General features: G+C 38.7%; 1 protein-coding gene across 1 annotated transcript in view; it reads left to right on the top strand.

Annotated features, from left to right (window-relative positions):
* Window positions 1-26,505, top strand: part of LOC136875565 (zinc finger protein 358) — a 64,760-nt gene that overhangs the window by 14,214 nt on the left and 24,041 nt on the right. The window contains exons 2-3 of the mRNA XM_067149112.2: window positions 12,595-12,790; window positions 22,516-22,608. Coding sequence (XP_067005213.2) covers window positions 12,656-12,790; window positions 22,516-22,608 — 228 coding nt within the window. The 5' untranslated portion in view covers window positions 12,595-12,655. The remainder of the gene's footprint in view (window positions 1-12,594; window positions 12,791-22,515; window positions 22,609-26,505) is intronic.

Here is a 26,505-nt window from a genome sequence, read left to right as displayed (position 1 = left end):
ATCATTATAAAATATGTTCTGAGATATTAATCCTACTTAATTCGTTCTTGTTTATTATATGTGAATTTCATTCATTGACAACTCGCACTTACAGGTTTTTTTAAACAAGGCAGAAAATATAATTTGTCTATATATTTCATTAGTACCATTAAAGTATATCTATTTTTTGCATTTGGGTAATGTTGGTGGATTAGGGTCAATTCATATATATTTTGACTCGTATTATCATTTTCACTTCATTCTCTTCATTCTTCACGTCTGTCTGTCACTAATGATTTTTTTTTTCAAAAATGCGCAGGTGAGGACATTTTTTTACCGTAAGTAAGAAATGTTGTCTTTTGGCATAATGTTGTAAGCAACAATTTGTTCATACTAGTTTTGAGATTTTAGTAGGTACATAATATTCACTAATACGCTCTTTCGAAATGGGAAAGATTATGCTTTCTGTTCGTATAGAAGAAACTTTGGTAAGAAAAGATTAACATTTCATCAGTCATGTACACAAATATATGTATAAATGCTGTATTATCAGACAGCGAATTTAACTATTTCATTGCGTCTACTTACATAGTATAGGGCTTACTGTTTCATAAAATCAGTTTAAAATCAATTCATCTTCACACTCCAACAAACAATAGCACTTCACGCGCTTACATATAAATTATAGTAACATTTATCATAGCAATTTATATAATTTATAGTTTGTTTTCGTAGAACTTGCGGGTGTATTGTAATGTTAAAATAAGAATCTCGCGAGGTCACGATCAAACTGTATTATCAATGAACAAGTTACCTGGCAGTAAGAACGATACGATGGTGAGACGTGTGATGTCTGAATACGATTTTAGACTAACAAGCTTCTCTCCACTTTTACACATTTGCTGCAAAAGGCGACCCTTTAAATTAGGTGGGGAAAACAAAAATAATTAATAAGGAAAACGGTGCCCAACATGTGTTAGGTTTTCTTCAAGCTAGGGGTTCCCTTTGCGAGCATTTATTTTCCTGCTTCTGAGTCAGGGATTGGCCTTTTGTTAATCAGCTGACACAGGTAAGCGTTTTACAAAATGTGATTATTCGAAGGAAAATCCAAAATAATTAAATTGTTTAGTGACCACTACGAACAGTTTAAAAATGATTTGATATTTATAAGCATGAATGGGTGACAGCCATTCTGTATGGAATCTGGTGGGACATTGGAAAATTTGAGACTAAAATCTGAATATTTTGTTAACTAAACCGAATTTGTTATTTACATTATTTGCTGTACATGATCGAAATTCTCTTTAAAAAAATATTTCAGGCTCTTAATTAAAACCCGAAGTCCGGCTCCCAGGATCAATTTTCGGCGTATTGGCATAGGGCCCCGGGTTCATTTCAAGGATTAACCACGTTTGTTTAATTCTTCTAGCTCGGAGGCCGAGTATTTGTGATCATCATAATACTCCTTCCCCTCCACTCAACATATCACAGTATTAAACACCCCCACGTAGGGTTGGCTTCAGGAAGGGCATTCTGCATCCATAAAACAGGGCTTAATCCACATTAGTACCGATCCCAGATAACTGGGAAAAGGCCAAGAAGGTAGAAGAATCTCTTCACTACATATATATTTTATTTCATTTTTTTACAATTTGCTTTACGTCACACGGACACAGATAGGTCTTATGGCGACGATGGGACAGAAAAGTGCTAGGAGTGGGATGGAAGAGACCGTGGCCTTAATTAAGGTACAGCCCCAGCATTTACCTGGCGTGAAAATGGGAAACCACGGAAAACCATCTTCAGGACTGCCGACAGTGGGGTTCGAACCCACTATCTCCCGAATACTGGATACTAGCCGCACTTAAGCGACTGCAGCTATTGAGCTCGGTAACTACGTGTATCTAAATCATTATCCACATGAACCGATAACAGATGCGTCAAAAAGTGAAGACTATCGTTAGTTTGTAGGATATGACCATTCAAATATTCTTTATAGGTATTTCAAAACTTCAATATTTAAGCAATATACTGTACTTTGTTTTCAGTTTTTTACATTTATACGACGCTAATAAATGGCCCAAGCAAAACATTGTAGTGCAATAGTGCAAAAATAGTGCAACATTTATTAAAAACATTAAAAACAAGCAGATATCACAAAATTAACATTTTCATATTTATTTTTCAGTAAATTTGTTAACTATATTCAGAGAGAAGGTTAAATTCGGTTGTTTTGTTTTCCAAAATCTTGATTTCATAATAGTTTTAATTTAATGTGTTGAATTTTTGAAAACTCGTATGTGGTGTTTAAATTTATCAATTCGGTTCTTTTTTGGGGGGGGGGGCTACCCCCACCTTGAGTTCAGCCTTGCCCAGTGGGAGTAATGACTGAACAGTTCTGGTGATTACTTTTGAGGCACGAAATGTTCTACTATACGTTTATGGGGGTGACGCGTTTTTTATTTGATTGCTCTTTGTTATCTTATCAGTAGTTTAACAACGTAAACAGGTCATCGTTAAACACGGTGCGTGTCCATTCTGCAAGTGTCCAAGCTCTCCAGAAGCCGCTGAAACGTCGTCGTCGTCGTTGGTGGTGGTCGTGTACGAAGCTTTCCTCTTGGTGCACCGTATCTCCCTTTGGCTTGACTTAAGAGTTATCCACCCGGGACTAAAGTCTTACTTTTAATTAAATAATGATTAAAATTGCCTGCTGCCATTTCTTGATGGATACAGTACTTTTGTATCCATATCTTGGCACAGGCCAGAGTAAAGTGTAGCTTCCACCGAAGTCCCAGTCTCATCCATGGCTGTGACAATATGGAAGCTGCTGGAGTATGGGTGGTGCTAAGTAATGACATTCAGAGCTCGACTAGTGTATCTGAGTGTTATGAAAGGTGTTGCTCATAGGGTCAGTCGTGCTGCAATAGGACTTTCTGACCCAGTGAGGAAAGCAATGGCAAACTACCTCACTCCTCGTCTTGCCTAGTATGCCTCATTTTGGTGCTGCCATTGGTTTTTGCGGTTTCCTTATAACCGCATAACCTTTGGTGGTGCTATTTGAGGATCCAACCAGCCTCTAGGTCGACAATGATTAAAAGGTCACGTTTAATGCAAAAAAAAAAAAAAGTATCTTGAATTTGACAAATAGAAGCATGTCATGGAAGATGCTCGAAATGCCCATCGTCAGTGCTAATTGTCACATTCTTGCCCGGTATTCCATATTGGTAATGGGATATGTAGTATTGTGACGTCGACAGCAATAATTCCTAGCCTGATGTTTTATTTCAGTTTGTCCATCTATTTTGGCTTGTTAACATAAACTTTTCCCTTTAATTATTATTATTATTATTATTATTATTATTATTATTATTATTATTATTATTATTATTATTATTATTTTACAATTTGCTTTACGTCGCGGCGACACAGATAGGTCTTATAGCGACGATGGGATATGAAAGGCCTCGGAGTGGGAAGGAAGCCGGCCGTGGCCTTAATAAAGTATAGCCCCGGCATTTACATGGTGTGAAAATGGGAAACCACAGAAAACCATCTACAGGGCTGTCGACAGTGGGTTCGAACCCACTATTTCTCGGATGCAAGCTCACAGTTGCGCGGCTCTAACCGCACGATCAAACTCGCTCGATTTGCCCTTTAAATGTCCACAGGGAGGTCATGGACGCCACATGTATTTGGACAGAATCGTCTTCTGGAAACCTGCGAATTTGGGCCATACTCTTTAAGAGGCGTGATTAATTATCCCGTCTTGTTAAAATTATTTCCAATTCCTGGTCTTTCAACTACTTATGAGATAAATGCTAGACGCTAGTAGGACAATCTTCCAAACCAAACCAAAAAAACCAAACCCCATGGCGCAACAGCCCCGATGGGCCATGGTCTACCAAGCGACCGCTGCTCAGCCCTAAGGCCTGAAGATTACGAGGTGTCGTGTGGTCAGCACAACGGATCCTCTCGGCCGTTATTCCTGGCTTTCTAGACCGGGGCCGCCATCTCACCATCAGATAGCTCCTCAATTTTAATTACGTAGGCTGAGTGGACCTCGGACCAGCCCTCAGGTGCAGGTAAAAATCCCTGACTTGGCCGGGAATCGATCCAGGCCTCCGGGTAAGAGGCAGACACACTACTCCTACACTGCGGGATTGGCTGGACAATCTTTCCATTATGAAAAACAAACAAATAACAACAACAACAACAATAAGTAACAATTAAGGTTGGTTAAATCAGGTCATGTCCGATGATTCGGAAATCCAATTCAGATGGTAGATCTTACCTAATCCACATTCGTAAACGTGCTTAGTGATGAAATATAAACAGCCGGGTTGAGTGGCTCAGAAGGTTGAGGTGCTGCCCTTCTGGCCCCAATTCGGCAGGCTCAATCCTGACTCAGTCCGGTGGTATTTGAAGGTGCTTGTATACGTCAGCCCCATGTCGGTAGATTTACCAGCACGTAAAAGAACTCCTGCAGAATAAAATTCCGGCACCCCGGTGTCTCAAAACCATAAAAGTAGTGGGACGTAAAGCCAATAATAAACATACATACTGTACATCATACATCATTATAGACCGGTATGCCTTTCAGAGTTCGGTCTACAAGCTTCTATGAATTTACTAAATCTCGCCACAATCCTCTGTTTGCAACTAGTGCTGTTGCCTCATTTTGCTCTATACCTCTATCTTTAAATCGTTAGAAGCTGAGTCTAACCATCGTCGTCTTGGTCTCCCTCTACTTCTCTTACCCTCTATAACAGAGTCCATTATTCTCCTAGGTAACCTATCCTCCTCCATTCGTCTCAAATGACCCCACCACCGAAGACGGTTTATGCGTACAGCTTCATTCATCGAGTTCATTCCTAACATCTGACGCATCACATGTTGGAGCATATACTTGGATGATATTCACCAAAATTGGTCATGCATTAAGCTGTAATAAACATACTCTATATGATCCTGGCTGAATATGAGCAAATAGAAAAACCATATTTTTGGCTCACAAATAGATTTTATGGAATAAGAGCTTTTCAGACAATTTTTATACAATACCTTTTACAACACGATAGGTTAAATGGAAAGGTCAATTCATTAGCAGTCAAGTGGGTGATAACCCCGTTTATGATGCACGTTTAAAATGTTTAAAAGTTTGACATATTTAAAAAAAAGTCTTCTTGTGGCTGGACAGTGAGAAAATATTTATATGCATTTATTAAAATTGATTATCAAAATTAAAAAATATGCTTCTGAATATCATATTTTTCATTTAATACTGAAGTTTGTTCTAATTGTTGAATTTCATTAATTTGCAAGTTACGAATTGTAAAAGAGGCACTCATGTTTTGACTCATTTTATTATTTTATTTTTCAAGTCTGTCAGTCACAAATTAATTTTTCAAAAATATTTTTCTTATTTTCTTCATAAATAACAAATGTCGCCTTTGACATAATTTTGTAAAGAATAATTTCTTCATGGCACCAAGGAAGCATGTGAATTGGCTAGATACTGGTCACACTACATTTAAATTTCATTTGTGTAGGGTAGGCCCATGTGATGTGATATTACCTTGTTACCAGAAATGATAATATGCTTGGAGTACCAATGTTTGAACGTATTATATGTTTTCTTTTAATATCTTTGACATTATACGTTATGTTTCTGACACAATTAAATAGATTTATAAGATTTTAGTGTAAATTATATTCAGTAATACATACATAAATCACGTACAGAAATAAATGTATAAAGATTATTATGCCGCAAATTTTATCTGGTAACTTCTAACTACATAAGTACATTGCTGCATAAAATCATTTAAAATCATTTCATCTGCACACTCCAATAAACTACAACACTTAACTCAAATATTTATTATAATATATATTATTGTAATTTTCTGGTAATTTATGTATTTTATAATATGTTTTCATAAAACATATAAGTGTGTTTTAATGTTAGAATAAGTAACATGCAAGATCATGATCAAACTGTTACTATCAACAAATTAACTGTAATTCAAATTGATATGATGGTGAGACTTGCAATGACCAAAAATTGATTTTAGACTAACTGCTTCATTTCTTCATTTATTTGTTGCAAAAATAAATATTTAGATAGTGAAACCAAAAAGAACTGAAATGAGTATTCTAGGAAAAAGGTGCTCACGTATGTTGGATTTTTCCTGAAATTCTCTGAATCTGTACTACATCTGTTAAGTTTTCCTTGGGCTAGAGGTTCTCTTGAGAGCCTTTATTTTCATGCTTCTTGGTCAGGGATCAGCCTTTTGGTAATTGGCTGCCTCAAGTTAGGATTTTACAAATGCAACCATCATCATCTTCAACATCATCACCACCATCATCATCATCATCATCTGTATCATCTGTGGATCCTTCCAGTGGGCCATGTAGGATTTGTTTAAATGATATGCCTCCATCTGTTTCTCTCTTCGTAAACTTCTTCTCTCATTACATCTTCCAATATCTTTAACTACTGTACTCTCAAGGAAATTCAAAATGATTAATAATTTGTTTTAGCAGTCACCATGTACTATTAAAAATTAATTACTTTTCATTTATAAACAAGAATGTGCAACAGCTGTCCAGCTGGACACTGAAAAATTGGAGATTAAAAACTGAATATTTTGTTTGCAAAAAAACAAATTGGTTTGAATTCTTTACTTTAGGCTATTAAAAAATGCCTTTGAGCATTTTAATTTCAGACTCTTAATCCATTAACTGCTGTGATCACAATCTGGGGATTCTTTTGCTGCATAAATTTGGAAGCAGTTCGTAGGGTGGCAGTGCCAATTTGTTCTCTCTGTTATTGTCCAGAACTTGTTTAAGCCTGTGCATGAAGTGATTGTTCAGTTGTTTAAAACATATTAGTTGTGCAGTGTTAGTTGTAGTATGAACACAGATTTTTCAAAGTTTCTTCATATCTCTGTTTTTAAAAATCTGTAAATTGTATAGAGACATCCTATAAGTCAGGGATATTTTCCCTATAATTTATAGATTCCAATATTATTTTGTTCTTCACAACTGATTTCCTGTTGCTGTAGAGCAGCACTTCAAGAATGATCCCTATTTGGGGTATTTGGTGGATAATAGTTACAATAGTTATTGTCTGCTTTTCTAATGATATGGCCATACCACCGGAGTTGGACCTCCCTCACTTTCTCCACAATTGGTTGTATATCAAGTCTTTGATGTATGCTGTCATTTATCGCATGGTCATAGCGGGCCAATCCAAGGGACCACCACAGCATTTTCATCTTCATGGTGTGAAGGGCATGTTCCTGTTTCCTAATCAAAGGTCTGCATTCTGTCCTGTTAAAAGCTACTTGGCGCTCCGTTGTCGTACAAATTTTGACCTTCAGCTGTTCAGGCATCTTCTTGTCATAGAGAACACCAGTGATTTGTCTCCATTCAAACCATGCTGCATTGACTCTTGGGTAAACTGTGATAAATTCCAGGGATTGGAGTTATCTGTTTCCTAAATTCCAGGGATTGGAGTTATCTGTTTCCGGAAGATGGGATAGGCGTGGCAAAGGTAAGGGCTTACCAAGAGATGGGTTGGAATGGTTGGCAGATGAACAAATGGAAGCATAGAGGAAAATGAGAAGGAAAGAAACCCAACAGATCATTACTTTTGTTTGAATGCTCTATTGATAAATAGTTTTACTACAAATATTCTCTAATTTAACCATTGGAAAAATAAAAACATTCACAGTTAATTAGCAAAGATTAACTTCATGACTAGACGGATGATAAAATATACACAATTTATTATTGAAAAGATAGAAAGATGAAAAGTTCACTGAAATTCAAAATACTTGAAGTGAACGAATCTCACAGACAATTATTGATTAAATAGATTTGAAGTACAAATGTATAAATATTGATACAGGGAAAAAAGAAAAGTCAAAGACTCATAATCCAAAATTTTACTTGAGGTACCTGAAGTGAAATTTTTTTACAAGACACAGTGATTGATCAAACAGATTAAATAGATGCACTATTCTTGAATTGATTACTGTAGCACTAGTTGTTGCAAGAAAAGAACAATATTTGTACTTTAGATATCACAATATTGGTGGGGGAAAAAATTAGTTTATAGAATTTGGTTTCCTATCTTCATTCTCTTCCTTTAACATACAGCATGATGTTGTCTGGCTCCATGACTAAATGGTTAGCGAGCGTGCTGGCCTTTGGTCACAGGGGTCCCGGGTTCGATTCCCGGCAGGGTCGGGAATTTTAACCATAATTGGTTAATTCTGCTGGCACAGGGTCTGGGTATATGTGTTGTTTTCATCATCATTTCATCCTCATCACGACGCGCAGGTCGCCTACGGGAGTCAACTCAAAAGACCTGCATCTGGCGAGCCGAACTTGTCCTCGGACACTCCCGGCACTAAAAGCCATATGCCATTGCATTTTCATTTACAGCATGATGTTGGACAAATTAAAGGAAAACCACACAAAAGTGCGGTCAAAATTTTCAAGTAGTAGTCCATAGGAAACCAAAGATCTTGCAAATAGTAGAAGTTAAATGTCTGCTCCCGGCGGAGTTAAAAGCAATGTATAACTTCAATCAGCCATTAAAGAAAAGGAGTGGGACTATAAAACCACTTGCAACACAAGGTTACGGCTGACTTGTCATAAGAGTATCTTGTGAGTCACCAGATTGCTGCATGTTTGTGTCCAGGAGGCAGCTAGCGCGGCCTTGGAGAGGAGAAAGTTGCAGTCGTTGTTTACATTGTAGACTTGTACAGCTGGACAGCGAGCAGAGTTCTAGCCCAGGCCAGCTTAATGTTATCAGATGGAGAATGCCAACATGGCCCGCGTGTCAGCCGTGAACGATGTAGAGCTTCAGTGTGACCAGCTACTTGAAGAGCAGAGACGCAGGTTTGCATGGCCAGCATGTAGATGGCGAGTGACGTAGGCTGGCACAGCCAGCGTGTAAATGACAAGTGATGTAGGGTACTGGCGAGGCCAGGTACTTGCAGACGAGTGACAACTGAAGAGAGTAGAGTGCCCATTTTATACCCAGAGTAATGGACAGAGCTAAAGCAGTAACTGAGATTTTGCAGGTTAGGGTAAAGAATTATGAATTGAAAATAGTACATCAATACACTTAAATATAAGAAATATAATAAGGTTACAGTGATTATCAACAACTAATAAAGATTGAACTAGAAAACAGAGAAAAGGCAAAATAACTATATAATGTCAAAATGAGAAACGTCACAGTACACAGGACTATCGACCAATAAAATTGAAAGAATAGAAAGCTTGAAAACGGAACAGTTTTCATGTGAAAAGGCTGATCTGTATGTTAAATGCTACACTGAAGTGCAGACACAAGACAATATATAGGCAAAATAGTATATAAATTGAAAGAATAAAGTTACAACAAGAGAGAACAACAAATGGAAAGATACTGTGACATCAATTTAACCCCAAATGTAGGGAATAGAAAACAATTAAAGATTTAAAAGTAATAATTAGAAACTTAATTTTTGTGAATATGCAAACAACTCTCATCCAGATATCCAGACTGGTATCATTTGAGGACGTTGTCAAGGATCCAAAGTATTTAAACTTGGTGGTTTCCTTCACATCCTGGCAGTAAATGGTACCACTGACTTGAGGACCACTTTCCAGATATTCTTTCTTTTGAAGATTGAGACACATTCCATTTTCTCCATATGTACTACCACACTCAATAAGTTCATAGACTGGTGCTTAGGTTGGTATAGCTGTTGGAATCACTGCTGAAAGATATTGGCAGAAAGATCCTGTACAGCTGTTCTTGTGGCAGTAATGATCTCCTTGGCAGAATGAAATCTATGCCCATGTAGCTTTGGAGGTTGTGGCAAAATGGTGACCTCTTGCCGTGGCATTTCTTTGTGGACAAGCATAGAGTAATGCAAAGGGGAGTTGTATAACAGCAACAACCTGTTCTTCCTATGCTACAGCTCAGGACAAATTCAAATTCAGTCATACAGATGGTGAATGATCTCCTTTTAGCTCTTGTTGTTTACACTTGCTCATTTTGGGATGAACCCTAAAGGCACAATTCTGAATTAATCAAAAATCAGTTCAAGCCTTACTTTGCCTATTGACCTGTCTTGTTACAGGTTCCCCCTCCCCAGGACGTTGTCACCGTACACTTGCTTTATCATCTGAAATGTTTCGCTAGCAGGTTTTCTTAATGTTTGACAGAACTTGACATGTACCTGTTGCTAAAATTGTAACATTCTCATGTTCTGCTGCTCATATTTAACTATCCTTCACAATCATCATCATCAATGTCCCACTCCAGTTGCCCGGGAATGGTTAACAAGCCTCCTCCACTCCTTTCTGTCCTTCTACTTTTCCTGCTCCATTATTTCTGCCACATCCAATCCAGCTTCTCTAATGTCCTTCCAAATCTGATCCATCCACCTTCTGTGAAGGAGTTGTTTATATATTTCATGCAGTTGCATGCATGCAATCATTAGTGCTGATTCTTACTGCCAAACATTGAAGTAGTTGTGCCAGCTGGATCAAGATTTGTTTAGAGAGCTATTGCTCCTGTTTCATTCACCCTTTGTCCTGGTTTGTACTAGGCAGAGCCTAGGTTCCTTACACTGGACTGAGGATGGTAGGCTTGCCTTTCAAAAACCACATAAGATAAATATTTCTAAAGTTAACTATGTACCTTATATTGGATAAACAAGAGTCTAGCCAGTTAAGAGTAAACAGTTAATCCTGTGTATACTGTGGCAGAGGTGGATCCAGGGAGGGGGTAAGGGTGCTTTAGACCCCTTCCCCACTCTAGTTGCTCTTAAAAGTTTAAACAATTTTATTAAATTTTCAAGATTTCCTGGCCCAGGGGTTTGATATTGGATTAAATGTGTCAGATAAATTCATTGGAATCCAAGCACTGATTTTAAATGAGAAACCTCTAGAATTTTACACACACTGCTTCTGCCATCAACGGAACTCTTGTATTACAAACAGTTGTGATATTAAACAAATTGATAATATGTTGGGGATTATCTCATCAGTGACAACATTTGTCTCTGCTTCTGTGAAAAGAATGTCTGCTCTTCAAAGAATGTTATTAGTGAACCTGATATCAGCAAGTCAAAAAAAAAAGAAGACCAAGTTAAAAGCCTTTTTCCTACTCACTGGGTAGAAAGACATAATAGTTTCATTGTATTTCAGAACTAATGTTACATGTAAGGCTTCTTGAACAAATAGAAGAAAATCCATATAGTGAGACTTAAGTAAAGATGTTGCCTGGCTTTAAGAAGAAGTGAATTTATCACTGGTTTGGAAACAGCTGTTCTCTCTTTGGCTCACACTGTGAAACTAAGCAAGTTCTTGCAAGATCCTAAACAATATTTATTTTCTGCATTGTCTTACATTGGCACTGTAATAGGAAGGTTGAATAAAATGAGAAAAATTACCAATGAAAAGTGTAAAGGCATTTTTATTGTAGCAAGTGACATGGCTGCTTCAGTGGGTGAAGAAATCCATCCCCCTCGTATTTGTGGCAGGCAAACTCAAAGAGTGAATGTGTCAGCTAAGAATCTTGAGGAATACTTCAGAAAGGTTATTCTTGACTTGTTGACCCCTTAATAAGCCTTTGTGATAATGTTAACAAAGTGACCCATTTAGAAGGGGTTATTCCCATTAATTAAAAATTTCTAAGTTTTCAGTAGACAAAATTATTAAAGCAGCAGAGATGTATGAAGCAGATTGCGCAGCAACAAGTGCTGAATTAAGAGTAGAAATATCAGTATGAAGAGATAATTGGATGTCTCATCCAGAAGAAAGTAGAAGGCCAAACATTTTTGCATATATTACCTCTATGCAATGAAGCCTTTTTCCCCCAGTATCAGACTACTGCTACAAATATTTGCCACCCTGCCAGTCATGACAGTCTCTTCAGAGAGAAGATTTTCGGCCCTACATAAGCTAAAAACCTACGAGTACAATGGGAAAGAACTGGATTAATGGCCTTGCATTAGCATATATCCATAAGGAAAGGGGAATAAATGTTGAAGGTCTCTTAAGTCAAAACCACAAAGGCTGGATATGTCTAAGTTAAATCTTGATTGATGTGAACTGCTAATACATAAATGTTAGTTAAGTTTATGTAGTACTTTAAACATTATTTAATGGAATTTTGTGGTGAAATAAATAACAATACATTACCTTAACTAGCGTTTACTACACTGTAACAATTTCCTTAAAATAAACGTGGGAAATTTCACCAGTACGGAAGTAAAATCTCCTAATTACTAGTTTTTGGTTTGTGGTATGGTATGTTTTTAAATTAGCCCCTCTCTTTATGGATTCCTAGATCCACCTCTGTACTTTGGATCTCTCTTTCTCTCTCTCTCTTTATTTTTTTGAAAGTAAGATACTTGAATTAGTTAATTATTTCCTTTTCATTTGTCAGTGTTTGGTAAATTTTGATAGTGCTATATGCAGTCAAGAGAATCCACGTAACTTCTTTATTGAATGTCACATCACTCACAAAATGCTTGTGTTAGGTAGATATTTTGTACTTCTCTAGATCACTATATGATAATTGATTTCATTTTACTGTAGCCCTGAGGATGTCCTTCCAGTTTTGATGAGCCATGTGTGCCCATACACAGGCTGGTAGAACATGGATGAACCTGCCACTATCAAACCAGAACCTCTTTGGCTGGATAAATATGATGATGAAGAAGAAGAAGACGAGGAGAATGATAGTGATGATGAAGATGATGATGATGTAGTTGAAGAAATAGAAACTGATCCTGTGAGTAACCTGAAGTTATTTTTCTTTTCCATTCCCCACCTCTTTACTAATATTCTTTAGTCAAGTTTATGGAAAGTACCTTCCAAAAATAGTTTCTGTCAGCTGTAATTAATATTTCATCAACATGATCATCATCAAACGTATAAACCTGATTCTGAGTACAACAGTATTTTCTTCTGAGTGCATCAGTGTTATTGATTATGTGTTCTTACATAGCTGAAGAGACCAATTTTAGAATCACAAGCTCTGCTGCAATATTGACACACCAAATCTAACAAAGCTCCTTGTTTTTTATACAAAGGCACTTCAAAAAATAAGGTAACAAGAGCTCACAGGAGAAACTGTATTTTAAGGGTAGATATAATGATACACAGTAGCATGGCAGAGATACACATTACTATCCAGCATAGTCACCATTCTTGTCCAAGCACTTGTTCCAATGGTACACGATGGCATTGATGCTGGCAGGAAAGAAACCTGCATCCAGTCCCTGAAGCCACATCCTAACACCATGCTGAATGGCTGTATCATTGTTAAATCTCTTACCACCCAGGCAGTTCTTCAATGGTCAAAGTGAATGCTACTAGTTTTTGTGACACACTGGAGTATTTGCGGGTAGCAGTTACCAGAAAACGACTTGGACTTTTCTCAACAGGCGCCACATTGCTGCACGGCAATGCCATATCACACGTAGCCATCGCACGTGTGAATTGTTCTGCACTTCTGGTGGTAGGTACTGGATTTATTCTCCCTATAGCCCTGACTTGGCATCCAGTGATTTCCGTCTCTTCAGACCATTGAAGAAGTGCCTGCATGGTGTGGTGACAGGTAGCTGAGTGGTAAAGGCAAGTAGCAAAAGGAAGCAGTGGTAAGGTACTTATGGGGTTCATTCAAAGGAAAGGTAATAGGACAAACTTCCAAACTGATCCAACAAATATTCTCAGTCTTCAGTTTGTCTTTTTAAATTTTTTTTTTTTTTTTTTAAGGTATCACAAAACACTAATACAAGGGGCAAATCAAATAGGATGGGTATATCAGATTTGTCAGCACTGTTATTTGTATAGCAAGATACAGTAGTCACAAACAGCATAGGGAATGCTTTGGATGTGAGCAATGTTACCTCCTGCCCTATTATTAATTTTTCTGGTTTTATGATGTGTAGTAATGCATCTCTTGCTGATATCAAACATGAATTACCCTCTACAGCTTATATTTTAAAGAGACTGTTATGAGAAACACCTGGGGTCACAGTAGAGTCAGCTTGAGAGCAAAACCTGGGAGTAATGAAGTGTTACACTATAATACGACGACACATTTCAATAGAAACAAATATTTATGGTTAACAGTATAAAAGGAACTGTTCCCGTATATGCTACAGTGCTGCATTGCATTGCTATCCTAAATATGACATAAAACCTTATATCCTAATACGGGTATCACAGATAATCACAGTCTCCATTATTTACATTATTTACACTTATTTATATCTTGCCTATACTCAAATTATTGCACCACACACACATTACACGCATATTTTCTCACACGTGCACAACCCCCCATTGTTGTAAAAACTGCTATGGAAATATTTCATCTTAGAACCTCATCTAAAGTTCAGTATTGTGCAAATTATAACAAGGTTTTCTTTTTTTTTTTTTTTTTTTTTTTGCTAGTTGCTTTATGTCGCATCGACACAGATAGGTCTTATGGCGATGATGGGACAGGGAAGGGCTGGGAGTGGGAAGGAAGCGACCGTGGCCTTAATTAAGATACAGCCCCAGCATTTGCCTGGTGTGAAAAATGGGAAACCACGGAAAACCATCTTCAGGGCTGCCGATAGTGGGATTCGAACCTACTATCTCCCGAATACTGGATACTGGCCGCACTTAAGCGACTGCAGCTGTCAAGCTCGGTTTATAACAAAGAATTCTCATTCTAAATTATACAGGGTGTATCAGAATTATACCGACAAAAAAATCAGGGATGCTCTTTGTGTTATGTTAAGAACGATGGTGCAATTGGATTGGCAGAGAACATTTTTCTTTTAGAGAAAATGAGGGTACTTTGTTACTTCCGGGCGAGCAGTTCAAATTGACGAACTCACCTTATTTGCTATGCCAGAGAGCCTGCTGCTGCCTGTCGCTGTGCATCAGGGGAGGGGAGGGAAGGGAGGGGAAGTAGGAAACAAAGGTAATGCTCGGTGCGAATGCACAGGTTTCTCATTTGTTTCGCATAGTTGCTTCCCAGCCCCAGTAGGCAGTGTACAGTTTGTTTTGCAGAAATTGTTTACTTTGTGAAGCCCGTAGAAAGAGAAGATGAACTTGTACCAAGAATATAGTTAGATTTCCAGGTCGTTTGCGACACACCACACATCCTGAACAGAGTCCAAAGGTCACTACTACACCGTTTCAAACTGTGCATTGAAGTAGGAGGGGTGCATATTGAACATCTACTGTAATCAAACCATTGGGCGTATTGTTTCCTTTGTTCATTATTTCATTCCATTTAGAAAGTTATGAGTGAAGGAATACACAATTCATGGGGCAGCAGTATTGCATCTTCAAGCAGGTTACTGCGACCAACAGAAATGATCTAGTGCATTTTGACTGACAAGTGTGTCTTCATTACGGTGTGTTTTTGTACTGTGTGTGCAGTTACGGCTGTTTAATAAATGAACTGTGGATATTGCCTCTAGACAAGAACAATCGTGTGCGAGTCGAACGAGGAAACTTGTGCATACGCACAGAGCATTATCTCTGTCTCCATCATACACTCCACTTCCCCCCTCCCCCCTCTCTTTCCTGAAGCGTGGCAGTGGTTTTTGCTTTAGCATAGCAAATATGGTGAGTTCGTCAGTTTGAATTGCGTGCCTGGAAGTAACAAAGTATCCTCATTTTCTCGGAAAGAAAAATTTTCTCCACCAATCTGATTGCACTATTGTTCTTAACATAACACAAAGAGCATCCCTGATTTTTGTTGCTATAGTTCTGATACACTCTGTACATGTGGTCCGGGTCAGTATTTCTCCAACATCACCACATACTGGTTCTTGCAGCCACAGCAACAACATACCTAGGTATATTTACACACACGTACACTCACGCAAGTTCTCCTATGGAGGGCAGCAGTAGAATACATCCATGGTATTCCCTTCCTATTGTAAGAGGCAACTAAAAGGGGAAAGTACAGGTGCTCTCAACTTGGGAGCATGGGTTGGTGACTATAAGACCGCTAGCTGAGTCTAACATTGCTTCCACTTACTTTTGCTAACCTCCTCACTTCCATCTTCCCTGTCGAGTTTTCTTGATCAACTCTTGTTATCTTCTGATCTCAACATTATTAGGGTTGTGAGGCCTAAGGGGTCTTTCATTTTAATGCCAATTTGTCACCCTTCTCCCTTTTTGGGCAGGATAGGAGCTTTATTGTGGATGGAAGACAATTCTTGAGTTGAGCAGAATGATGGTGAAACCTTGCAAGATGTGCAGTTGAGAAGGTAAAGAGGGGACGGGGTCAGAGATTACTTCCAAGCCTCATTGAGCAGTGTGAAAAGAGGGTGAATGATGAAAGGCAGGGAGTTGGGCAGTACAAATGAAGGACTTTGAAGGAAACAGAGGTCTCTTTCTTTCGTAACAGCTTTGAGGGAAGTGAGCCTCTTCTAGTAATCAGTTATTGTGCTCGATTCTGAATCCTCTCCATTTTTTAAAATGTTTTCACCAGAGGTAGGATGCCAGGCTGGTAGCCCATATATGAGTGCTGCCAACTGTTTTTAGAAGACATATTTAAGCCGCTTTCAAAATACTGTATTTAACCTTACTTCTAACCTCTTCTGTCTGTGGATCCAATGTGGAGTCTGATGTGATTCTAACTCCTAATAATAGCATCAGTTTAACTTCTGACTCAGTGAGGAAAGCAATGGGAAACCACCTCACACGCTTATTTTCCTGGTATGCCTCTCCAGTGCACCTAGGCTGTCTATGACAGCTGATGGTGGAGCTGTTGGTTATCTAACCAGCCTTTGGGCTGAAAACTCAACAACAACTTAACTGAATGCAAGGCCCTATTGTTTAGGTTGTAGCTTGTGTCTGTAAGGTTATGGGATCTTGTTAGTTTGGTGTAATTACATTTCCATGCATGTACACTAGGAATGTACACTGTTATGCAGGTGAAGCAAATCCTTCTCTTTCTGGAATCAATCTGAGGTGGTGAAGACAATGCTGGATGTAGTGTAATTACTGAACACTTTCCTCTACTTCTTTGTTGAACCCAGATGTTGCCAAAATCCTTTTGCTCATAACTATCCTTATAGAATAGTAAAGGTCCTGCTTTCTGACCTCCATAATCTTCATATTTGATCACTTCATACATTTTTCATTCCTTGAAAAGTGTGGCTTCATGACTAAATGGTTAGCATGCTGGCCATTGGTTACAGAGGTCCCGGGTTGAATTCTTGCTGGGTTGGGGATTTTAACTTTCATTAGTTGATTCCTGTGGCTCAGGGGCTGGGTGTTTGTGCCATATTCATCATTAGAACTCATTCTAGGTAATGCCTTGTCCTTACAGACACACAGGTGTCCTATACGGGGTCAACTCAAAAGATCTGCACCACGCCTCTATGGAGGCCACATGCCATTATTTATTATTTCTTGAAAAAAATGTTTTGATGCGCTGGGTAAAGTCCCTCAGTCAATCAGTCATTGATCTGCATTTAGGGTTCTTACCCAGATGCTATGTCAATAATTGTTTACCTAATCATTTCTTAAATTATTTCAGAGAACTTGAAAAGTCAAATCTACAATCCAGCTTGGTGACTTTGTTTCTCCTTCTTCTTATTAGCCATCTTCATTACTGGAACTCATTGAGATAACTATGTCATATGGCCACTTTTAAGAAGTTATGTCTTTTCACGTTCAGCGGAGGCATGCATTGAATTGTTTTAATTTGGTCTGCAGTCTGTGTTAAAAAACTTGTGCATTATTTTATTTATGTGGCTTAGATATTTTACCAGTGGCGTATCCTGGAATCTCCACTGAGGCATGCAACTAGTAACCATGCAGTTAACACAACGTATTAAGTAAATTTTAATTCTACTCACCCTAATTACATGTAGGTGAACTCGAGCCAAACAGTTTTACTGTAAGTTTCTGGATTGAGCGTGCGTACACAATTCTTGTTTTCTGTTTTTAAATTTACGAGGGTCCGTCTCTGTGGTGTAGTGGTTAGTGTAATTAGCTGCCACCCCCGGAGGCTCGGGTTCGATTCCCGGCTCTGCCACGAAATTTGAAAAGTGGTACGAGGGCTGGAACGGAGACCACTCAGCCTCGGGAGGTCAACTGAGTAGAGGTGGGTTCGATTCCCACCTCAGCCATCCTCGAAGTGGTTTTCCGTGGTTTCCCACTTCTCCTCCAGGCAAATGCCGGGATGGTACCTAACTTCAGGCCACGGCCGCTTCCTTCCCTCTTCCTTGTCTATCCCTTCCAATTTTCCCATCCCCCGCAAGGCCCCTGTTCAGCATAGCAGGTGAGGCGAGGTACTGGTCATCCTCCCCAGTTGTATCCCCCGGCCCAGAGTCTGAAGCTCCAGTACACTGCCCTTGAGGAGGTAGAGGAGGGATCCCTCACTGAGTCCGAGGGAAAAGCCAACCCTGGAGGGTAAGCAGATTAAGAAGAAGAAGAGGAAGAAATTTACGAGGGAAGGTTGAGGTCTCCCGGCTTTAACTATTTGAATCTTTTCATCAAACGAACGGCCAGTAAATGACTTTTCAAACTGATTTACAATTATATCCGTTTTAGACTCATCCATCGTTAATACCACATCTGCGCAAGATATAATAAAACACCGAAAATACAATGAATTAACTCACTAGTTAGCCACAACTCAAGCACTGGAGGTAAGTCACCCCAGTGGCATTGGTCAGTTTCGTCCCCGTTCGCTGTAAAGATGCCGACTTTCACCAAGTTGCTAACAGATGGCAGAGGGTAGCACGGATATAGGGTGACAAATTTTGACCAAGTTTCAATTGCAGCGACATCGTTCGGAGGGTTTCAGAACTACATCTGCCACCGAATGCAATTTTAAGATTGAATGCCTTTCTTCCTGAACTCGTCCATTCGCTGTCTCTTTCTTCCTAGAGTGGTGTAGACGGCGAGACTACACCAGCACCACACGTAGTCAAGCAACGGAACCAGTACAGTTGCGCGGACATTTTGAACTTCTGAGAGATGAAATCGTTAATATTCGACTTGAAACAACCTAAAATCGTACATCGGACAGTTCTTTGTGTTGTCATAACGCATGCAATGAATGCCTTGCATTCAAGGAGAATACGCCCCTGTATTTTACACAATACTAAAATGAAGAGGCAGTGAACTTAGTATTTTCATTTTGCCCTGTACAGTTGTCAGAAAATTAAAGGTACTTTGTTCAATAATATGATGGGCGGATATGTGAGAAACTTACAAATCATGTGCCACACACATTCAAATCTATGCCCTCAAGCCAAAAGAAGCAATGACCTTGATTGTTTGGATTATGTAGACTGAAGAAGAAAGTTCTATAACTGTTCTAAATGCTTCTCATAGCACTAGAATATATTTAGAGATGTAGCAGTTTTTCAGAATGCAGAAATGTCAAAATTGACCTGTTAAAATCTCCCACCTAATCAATACTTTATTTTACAAAGTGTCTAGAATATTTACATTAAAAGACCGTACCGGTTTTGACCTGTAAATAGGTCATCATCAGCTGTGGTCCGGCTCCATGGCTAAATGGTTAGCGTGCTGGCCTTTGGTCACAGGGATCCCGGGTTCGATTCCCGGCTGGGCTGGGAATTTTAACCATCATTGGTTAATTTCGCAGGCACGGGGGCTGGGTGTATGTGGTGTCTTCATCATCATTTCATCCCCATCACGGCGCGCAGGTCGCCTAGGGCGTCAAATCAAACGACCTGCATCTGGCGAGCCGAACTTGTCCTTGGACACTCCCGGCACTAAAAGCCATGTGTCATTTTATTTTCATCAGCTGTTGATGAACCTGCTTAATAGCAATTGTGCAGAATAAAACACTACTAAAATTAAACAAGAATGCCACTATTCTAATAAAATACATAATATTATGTTATTTACATATGGTATAACAAAGGGCTTTGACTTGCTGGAGTCCCATGAATGCCACATTTTCCAAAAACAGTATTGCTAAAAGTTTAAAAATAGGGTACCCTTCTTAGAGTTCAAAAAATCACTGGGGTTTTGTTGTCAAGTTCAAAAATCTATGTTGTATGCCAACATTATGTCATACGAGATATATACATATGGTAAAGTTGAAGGGCTTTGGCGTGCTGGAGTCCCATGAGTGCCACCTAACATTAGATATTTTATTAGAATAGTGGCATTCTTGTTTAATTTTAGTAGTGTTTTATTCTGCACAATCGCTATTAAGCAGGTTCATCAACAGCTGATGATGACCTATTTACAGGTTGAAACTGGTACTGTCTTTTAATGTAGATATTGTAGACACTTTGTAAAATAAAGTATTAATTAAGTGGACAACTCATCCTTCATACTTGTGTGCTCAAATTAACAATACGGACATGAAACTGATAGATTATAGTATAAAATCTCCCAAGGTATGACATTTCAATAGGTCAAGTTTATCATGTAGTATAAAGAAGAAAATTCCCCACATGATTAGAGAAGAAATGCTTGTAGATCAGAGCAAGAAAAACTGTTATCTTTTGATTATGTTTAGCTGGTTCAGTGTCTTTATGCTTTTCATCCCATGACATTTCTTTTTCTTTAAATGTGTATCATAACTCTCCTGCAGTTTTACCTTCTCTGTTTGAGTGCTGTTCTTGTATTCATTGCTTACATAAAATTGATCTTTCTTAGCCTGATCAAATGATAGGTTAAGTGAATGACAGTAATACATTTCTCTGACCAATAGTCTTTATGGAGACAATAAATTACACTAAAGTTTAGGCTACCATCTAAATACTGCTTCTGTGTATTTTTTGAAAGTAGTACAATCCAACACATTAGAAGGGCATTATATATTAACAATTCATGTTTAAACACCGTGTGCCATCTGCAGTAGCAAGAAGACAACAATACACAGCAGTCCGCCGCCAGGAAACCATCGTCATCGTGCTTGTCTACAAACATAACCTTGTCAATGGGCAGATTGTTTAAGGTAGAAACGTGAAAACTGTTGTAACCCAGAATGTAACTCTGCTGAATTGAAGAAAAAAAAGTGAAGAATACAATTTTATCACTGTTGTAACTGCTTCTCCTAACCATTATAATATATTTAGAATAACAGTTTTACACATTGCAGAGGATGTGCACTGTACATGATGGTAATAACTCAAATATCAATTTTAAAAAAAGTTGTAACCCTTTCTGAAATCAGGAATGGAACTTCCTGAGTATTACTCATAATGCACTATGAAAAGAGAGAAGTCTTCAAGTTTAGATGTTTAAATCTAATTTATATCGAACATGTTTTTCTACTTCACCACAAGTAAACCCATGCAGTACAGTATTCCTTAAATTCATAGCTTTGTTTTATGTTAATTGTTTGATGAAGATATTCTGTGAACTAAAGTGTATAATGTTTAGAAATATCAATGCATGCTATTATAAAGCATGGAATTTCATTCCTAATGTCCAAAATACATAAAAGTTGCAAATAAACTTTTAAATTTAAATAAGAATTTAAGGATTTTCTGAGGTACCACTGGTGTCAGTTCAGAGTTATTTTGTAACAGTTTAAGTATTTGTATACATAATTATTTTGGAAAGTTTGTTATTTGAGTCATCAGTAATGGAATGTTTTGATCCTGATCTCCATGCCACCCTGAAGAGTTCAAGTCCAAGAGATCCAGCTACAGAATGACATGCTGTAGTTTGTTTCTTCAGCCAGTGCATGGTTGAGTTTATGACTCTTGAGTTGGTGTTCTATGATGAGATGTGGTTTTAATCTTTATAGTCACATGAAAACTCATCATGTTAGGCATAAGATATTCCAAAATCCTGAATGGAGAGAACATTTACTGCATACTCTAAGCTTGATATATAGTAGTTTCTAATTTTTATATCATTCATATCTGTTTCTTTTGGGTAACAGATGTTAGCTCGCAGCTTTGTAGCTTCTGCGTTTTTCATTTGACTCTTGTACACTTCGTCCGTTGTCCGGCTCCATGGCTAAATGGTTAGCATGCTGGCCTTTGGCCACAGGGGTCCCAGGTTCGATTCCCGGCAGGGTCGGGAACTTTAACCATAATTGGTTAATTCCCCTGGCAAGGGGACTGGGTGTATGTGCCGTTTTCATCATCATTTCATCCTCATCACGACGTGCAGGTCGCCTACGGGTGTCAAATCAAAAGACCTGCACCAGGTCTCTCCGAAGGCCACACAACATTATTTCTTTGTTCATTGTTGGTAGCCCGTTCATTTGGGAAGATGATGAGTTAATAAATCATATTTATCTCTCTAACTTCTTAACTATTCATTCTGGCAAGTGAGGGTCAAGCTAGTACCAGGTTATGAAAAATTACAAACTGATATCTGCTATGTTATATTAGAACTAATGGAATGCTTTGTAATACTCTGCAAACAACACATTTACTGTGAAAGTAAACAGCACCAAGTTTGAAGTTTTATGTGATTATTAACATTGTGAACATAAATATCACCTCATGAATTAAATGTTTCATAGTTTGTTTTCAACTTTAGGGTCAGCAAGATGAAATTCCAGATCCTCGTCAGTTTCTGCAGGTGGACATCAAATTAGAACCAGACCTTTTGAAGTTGGAGGGATCTTTTCAGGTGAATATAAAACTTAACCTTGTTAAGAGGAAAAGGGATCGTTAACTTTCAAATCCTCTCTCTTCACTTACTGGATAGCCCACCTGGTACCCATAATCATTAAGACATCAGGTCTTTGTGATCTGACACGATGGTTAGTTGGTTTGAGTTGTGGTAGAAAAAAAAAAAAGAAAATTCATCATAAGAATGTTGGCCAACAGGGTAGAGATGTGGTGTTATATAATTAATTATCACTAGATTGTGCACCAAAAGCCTGGATTCAGTTCCCAAACTCTCCGCTGTGTTCATACGGAGTGAGGGCATATCGCCCTGTTTAATATGATTCGTCCATTAGATGGGGATCTTAAGACTTGAACAGACACTTTGATGTTATTCAGCAGGAGTAGACTGCATGTCAGTACCGGGTTTCAGCCTCTCCCCACCTCATTATTATTATTATTATTATTATTATTATTATTATTATTATTATTATTATTATTATTCGCTGGGGCCATCAAGGACCACGTTAAGTCTTGTTGCATTTGACACTGAACTTGGCCTTCTTTAGAGCCCAAATTTACCTCATTCTTTGTGAGTGGGCCTGCTTACGCTTCTCTGTCCAAGGAGCACCGTGTCTTCTCTTCGGTTGCTCGTCTCGGTTTAGCCCGTTCATCAATATTTTCTTGTGAAAGAGATCTCTGTTAAGGGTGCCTTCAGCTGAGATATGTAGCATTTGCAGGTCTTCTTTGGTATTTCTAAACCAGGGAATTGTGGTTTTGGGGTTTGAATCAAAAAAGTGAAAGATTTCTTTAGTTAACTTTCTTCCGTCCATTCTTTTCAGATGACCGTAAAATCGTGCCCGTCTTTTTCTGATTGTGTCGGTAATTTTCTCTATTTTGCTGTAGACTTCTTTGTTGGATCTCTTTTGATGGATTCCATTTCTGTACTTTGATCCCAAGATTCCTCTCACAATTTTGCGTCCTCTTTTCTCCAGTTCTTCAAGGAGTCCTTTGTTGGCATTTAGAGACAGGGTTTCAGCAGCATATAGAACTACTGGCTTCAGAAGTGTTTCATAGTGACGTATCTTGGTGTTTTGGGAAAGGCATTTTTTATTGTAGATTGTGCGGGATGTTTGGTAGGCTATTTCCAGTTTGTGTACTCGCTCCTGAAGTGCTTCTTTGTCCAGTCCATTTTTCATGATGATCTCACCCAGGTATTTGAACTTGTCTACTCGGGTGATGTCCCCGTATTTTGTATGGAGTTTTGGTGGAGCCTCTTTGATGTTAGTCATTACTTCTGTTTTCTCAAACGATATCTGCAAACCAGTTTGTTCGGCAATTTCCTTTAAAATTTCAACTTGAGCTCTAGCGGTTTCTATGTCGCTTGAGAGAACAGCAATATAATCGGCAAATGCTAAGCAGTCTGTTGCGATCCCCTTGGATTTGGTTCCTATTCTCAATGGACTGTAGTTGGTTTCCTGTAATCTCACCCGCCAGGTTCTGATGATCTTTTCAAGAACACAGTTGAAGAGTATCGGGGATAGCCCATCACCTTGTTGGACTCCTGTTTTGATGTCAAAGGAATGCGAGAGACATCCATGGAACTTCACCTTGGATTTTGTATCGGTCAGGGCGGCTCTAATTAATGCCAGCAGTTTCAAATCGACTCCAAATTCATTTAATATGTTTAGCAGGACTTCCCGGTCAATGGAGTCGTACGCTTTCTTAAAGTCCACAAAGACAGACACATACTGCTTGGACCTTAGTGTACAATATCTGATGATCGTTTTGAGATTTTGGATCTGTTCAGCTGTTGAGCGACCTTTTCTGAACCCTCCTTGGTATTCACCTATTTGATGTTCGACTTATGCTTTCAAACGCTCCAGGATGGAAAGTGATAGAACTTTGTAAGTCACGGGTAGCAAAGATATTCCTCTGTAGTTGTTGATGTTCTTCATGCTGCCATTTTTGTGTAATGGATGGATCAAAGCTATTTTCCAATCTTCGGGTAGGGCCTCCTTGTTCCAAATTTCTTCTATTTGCTTTTGCAAGATATCAAGTGATTCCTCTGGGGCATATTTCCATAGTTCTGCTACTACTGAGTCTTCCCCCAGCGCTTTGTCATTTTTGAGACAGGCAATGTGGCGCTTGATTTCATCTCTGTCGGGTGGTCTGGAATCTGGGTACCTGAGTAACAGTTCCTTAGTCTCAATGGTGCTTTGCGGTTTAGAGCAATTAAGTAAATTCTTGAAGTAATCTGCCAGAATGCTGCAATATTCTTCATTTGACGTCGCCAGTGTGCCGTCCTTTCGCTCAAAGCATAGAGATGGTGGTTTATAGCCAGTGAGTTTGCGTTTGAAGGCTCTGTAGACTCTCTGCTTTCATTCTTCCTAAAGTTTTGTTCTATCTTTTCAATGAGAGATTTTTCGTATTTACGTTTCTCAGTTCTGAACACCCTAGCTGCTTGGCCACGTTGGGTTTTGTAGGTTTCCCAATCATTTTCTGATTTCGTAGAGTAGTACGTTTCCACGCATTGAGTCTTTCTTGGACCCTTTGCCAAAGTTTATCATTGTCGAAGCGTGTGATCTGTTTGGTTGTCTTCCTTGTGTTTGCGGGAATTGGTTTGCATTTGATAAGAGACATATAATGATCTGAGGCCACATTGATGCCTTTCTTTACCTTGACATTCATAATCTCTGGGCTGTTTCTCCTGGAGATTGCAAAATGATCAATTTGGAACTCTCCGAGAGCTTGGACGGGAGAACACCAAGTGATTTGCTTTCTGGGTAGATGGCGAAAGTGGGTCGACATGACCTGCAGGTTGTGATTTTCGCAAATGGACACCAGTCTTTTGCCGTTGGGATTGGTTCTTTTGTGACCAGGGTAATTTCCTATAACTTTCTTGTACTTCTGTTCACGACCTAGTTGGGCATTGAAGTCACCCAAAAGAAACTTGACATGGTGTTTGGGGATTTTGTTTAATTTTTCATCCAGTAGGTCGCAGAAATTATCAACTTCATCTGGATCAGACTTGTTCTGTGGTGGTGGTGGTGGTGGTGGTGGTGGTGGTGGTGGTGGTGGTGGTGGTGGTGGTGGTGGTGGTGGTGGTGGTGGTTTGGATCATTCAGTCCATATACTGGTTTGATACAGCTCTCCATCCCACCCTATCCTGTGCTAACATTTTCATTTCTACATAACGACTACATTCTACATCTTCTCTGACCTTGGTCTACTCCTGCCGTCTTAAGATGTGTCCTATCATTCTATCTCTTCTTCTAGTCAGATTTTGCCTATTCATTCTCCTTTCACCAATTAGATTCAGCAGCTCTTCAGTCATAATTCGGTCTATCCATGTCACCTTCAGCATTCTTCTGCAATACCATATTTCAAAAGTTTCTATTCTCTTTCTTTCTAAGCTAGTTATTATCCATGTTTTACTTCCATACAGTGCCATGCTCCTGATGAAAGTCTTATAAAACATATTCCTAATTCCTATATCAATGTTCGAAGTGAGTAAATTTCTTTTCTTGAGAAAGTCCTTCCTTGGTTGTGCTAGTCTGCATTTTATGTCCTCCTTACTTCTTCCATCATTAGTTATTCCACTACCAAAGTAACAATATTCATCTACTTCCTTTACAATTTCATTTCCTAATCTAATACTTCTCGCATCACCTGATGTCATTCGACTGCACTACGTTACGTTTGTTTTGGATGTATTTATTTTCATCTTGTACTCTTTCTTCAAGATTGTATTCATACCATTCAGAAATTTCTCCAGATCTCCTGTAGACACAGATAAAATAACAATATCATCAGCATATCTCAGTGTTTTAATCTCCTCTCTTGAATTGTGATTCCTTTTCTGAATTCCTCTTTGATTTTCTTTACTGCCTGTTCTATATAAACATTGAAAAGAAGA

This window comes from Anabrus simplex, chromosome 6, assembly GCF_040414725.1.
Source record: "Anabrus simplex isolate iqAnaSimp1 chromosome 6, ASM4041472v1, whole genome shotgun sequence".
Lineage (NCBI taxonomy): Eukaryota > Metazoa > Arthropoda > Insecta > Orthoptera > Tettigoniidae > Anabrus > Anabrus simplex.
This window is presented reverse-complemented; position numbering and strand designations above follow the sequence as displayed.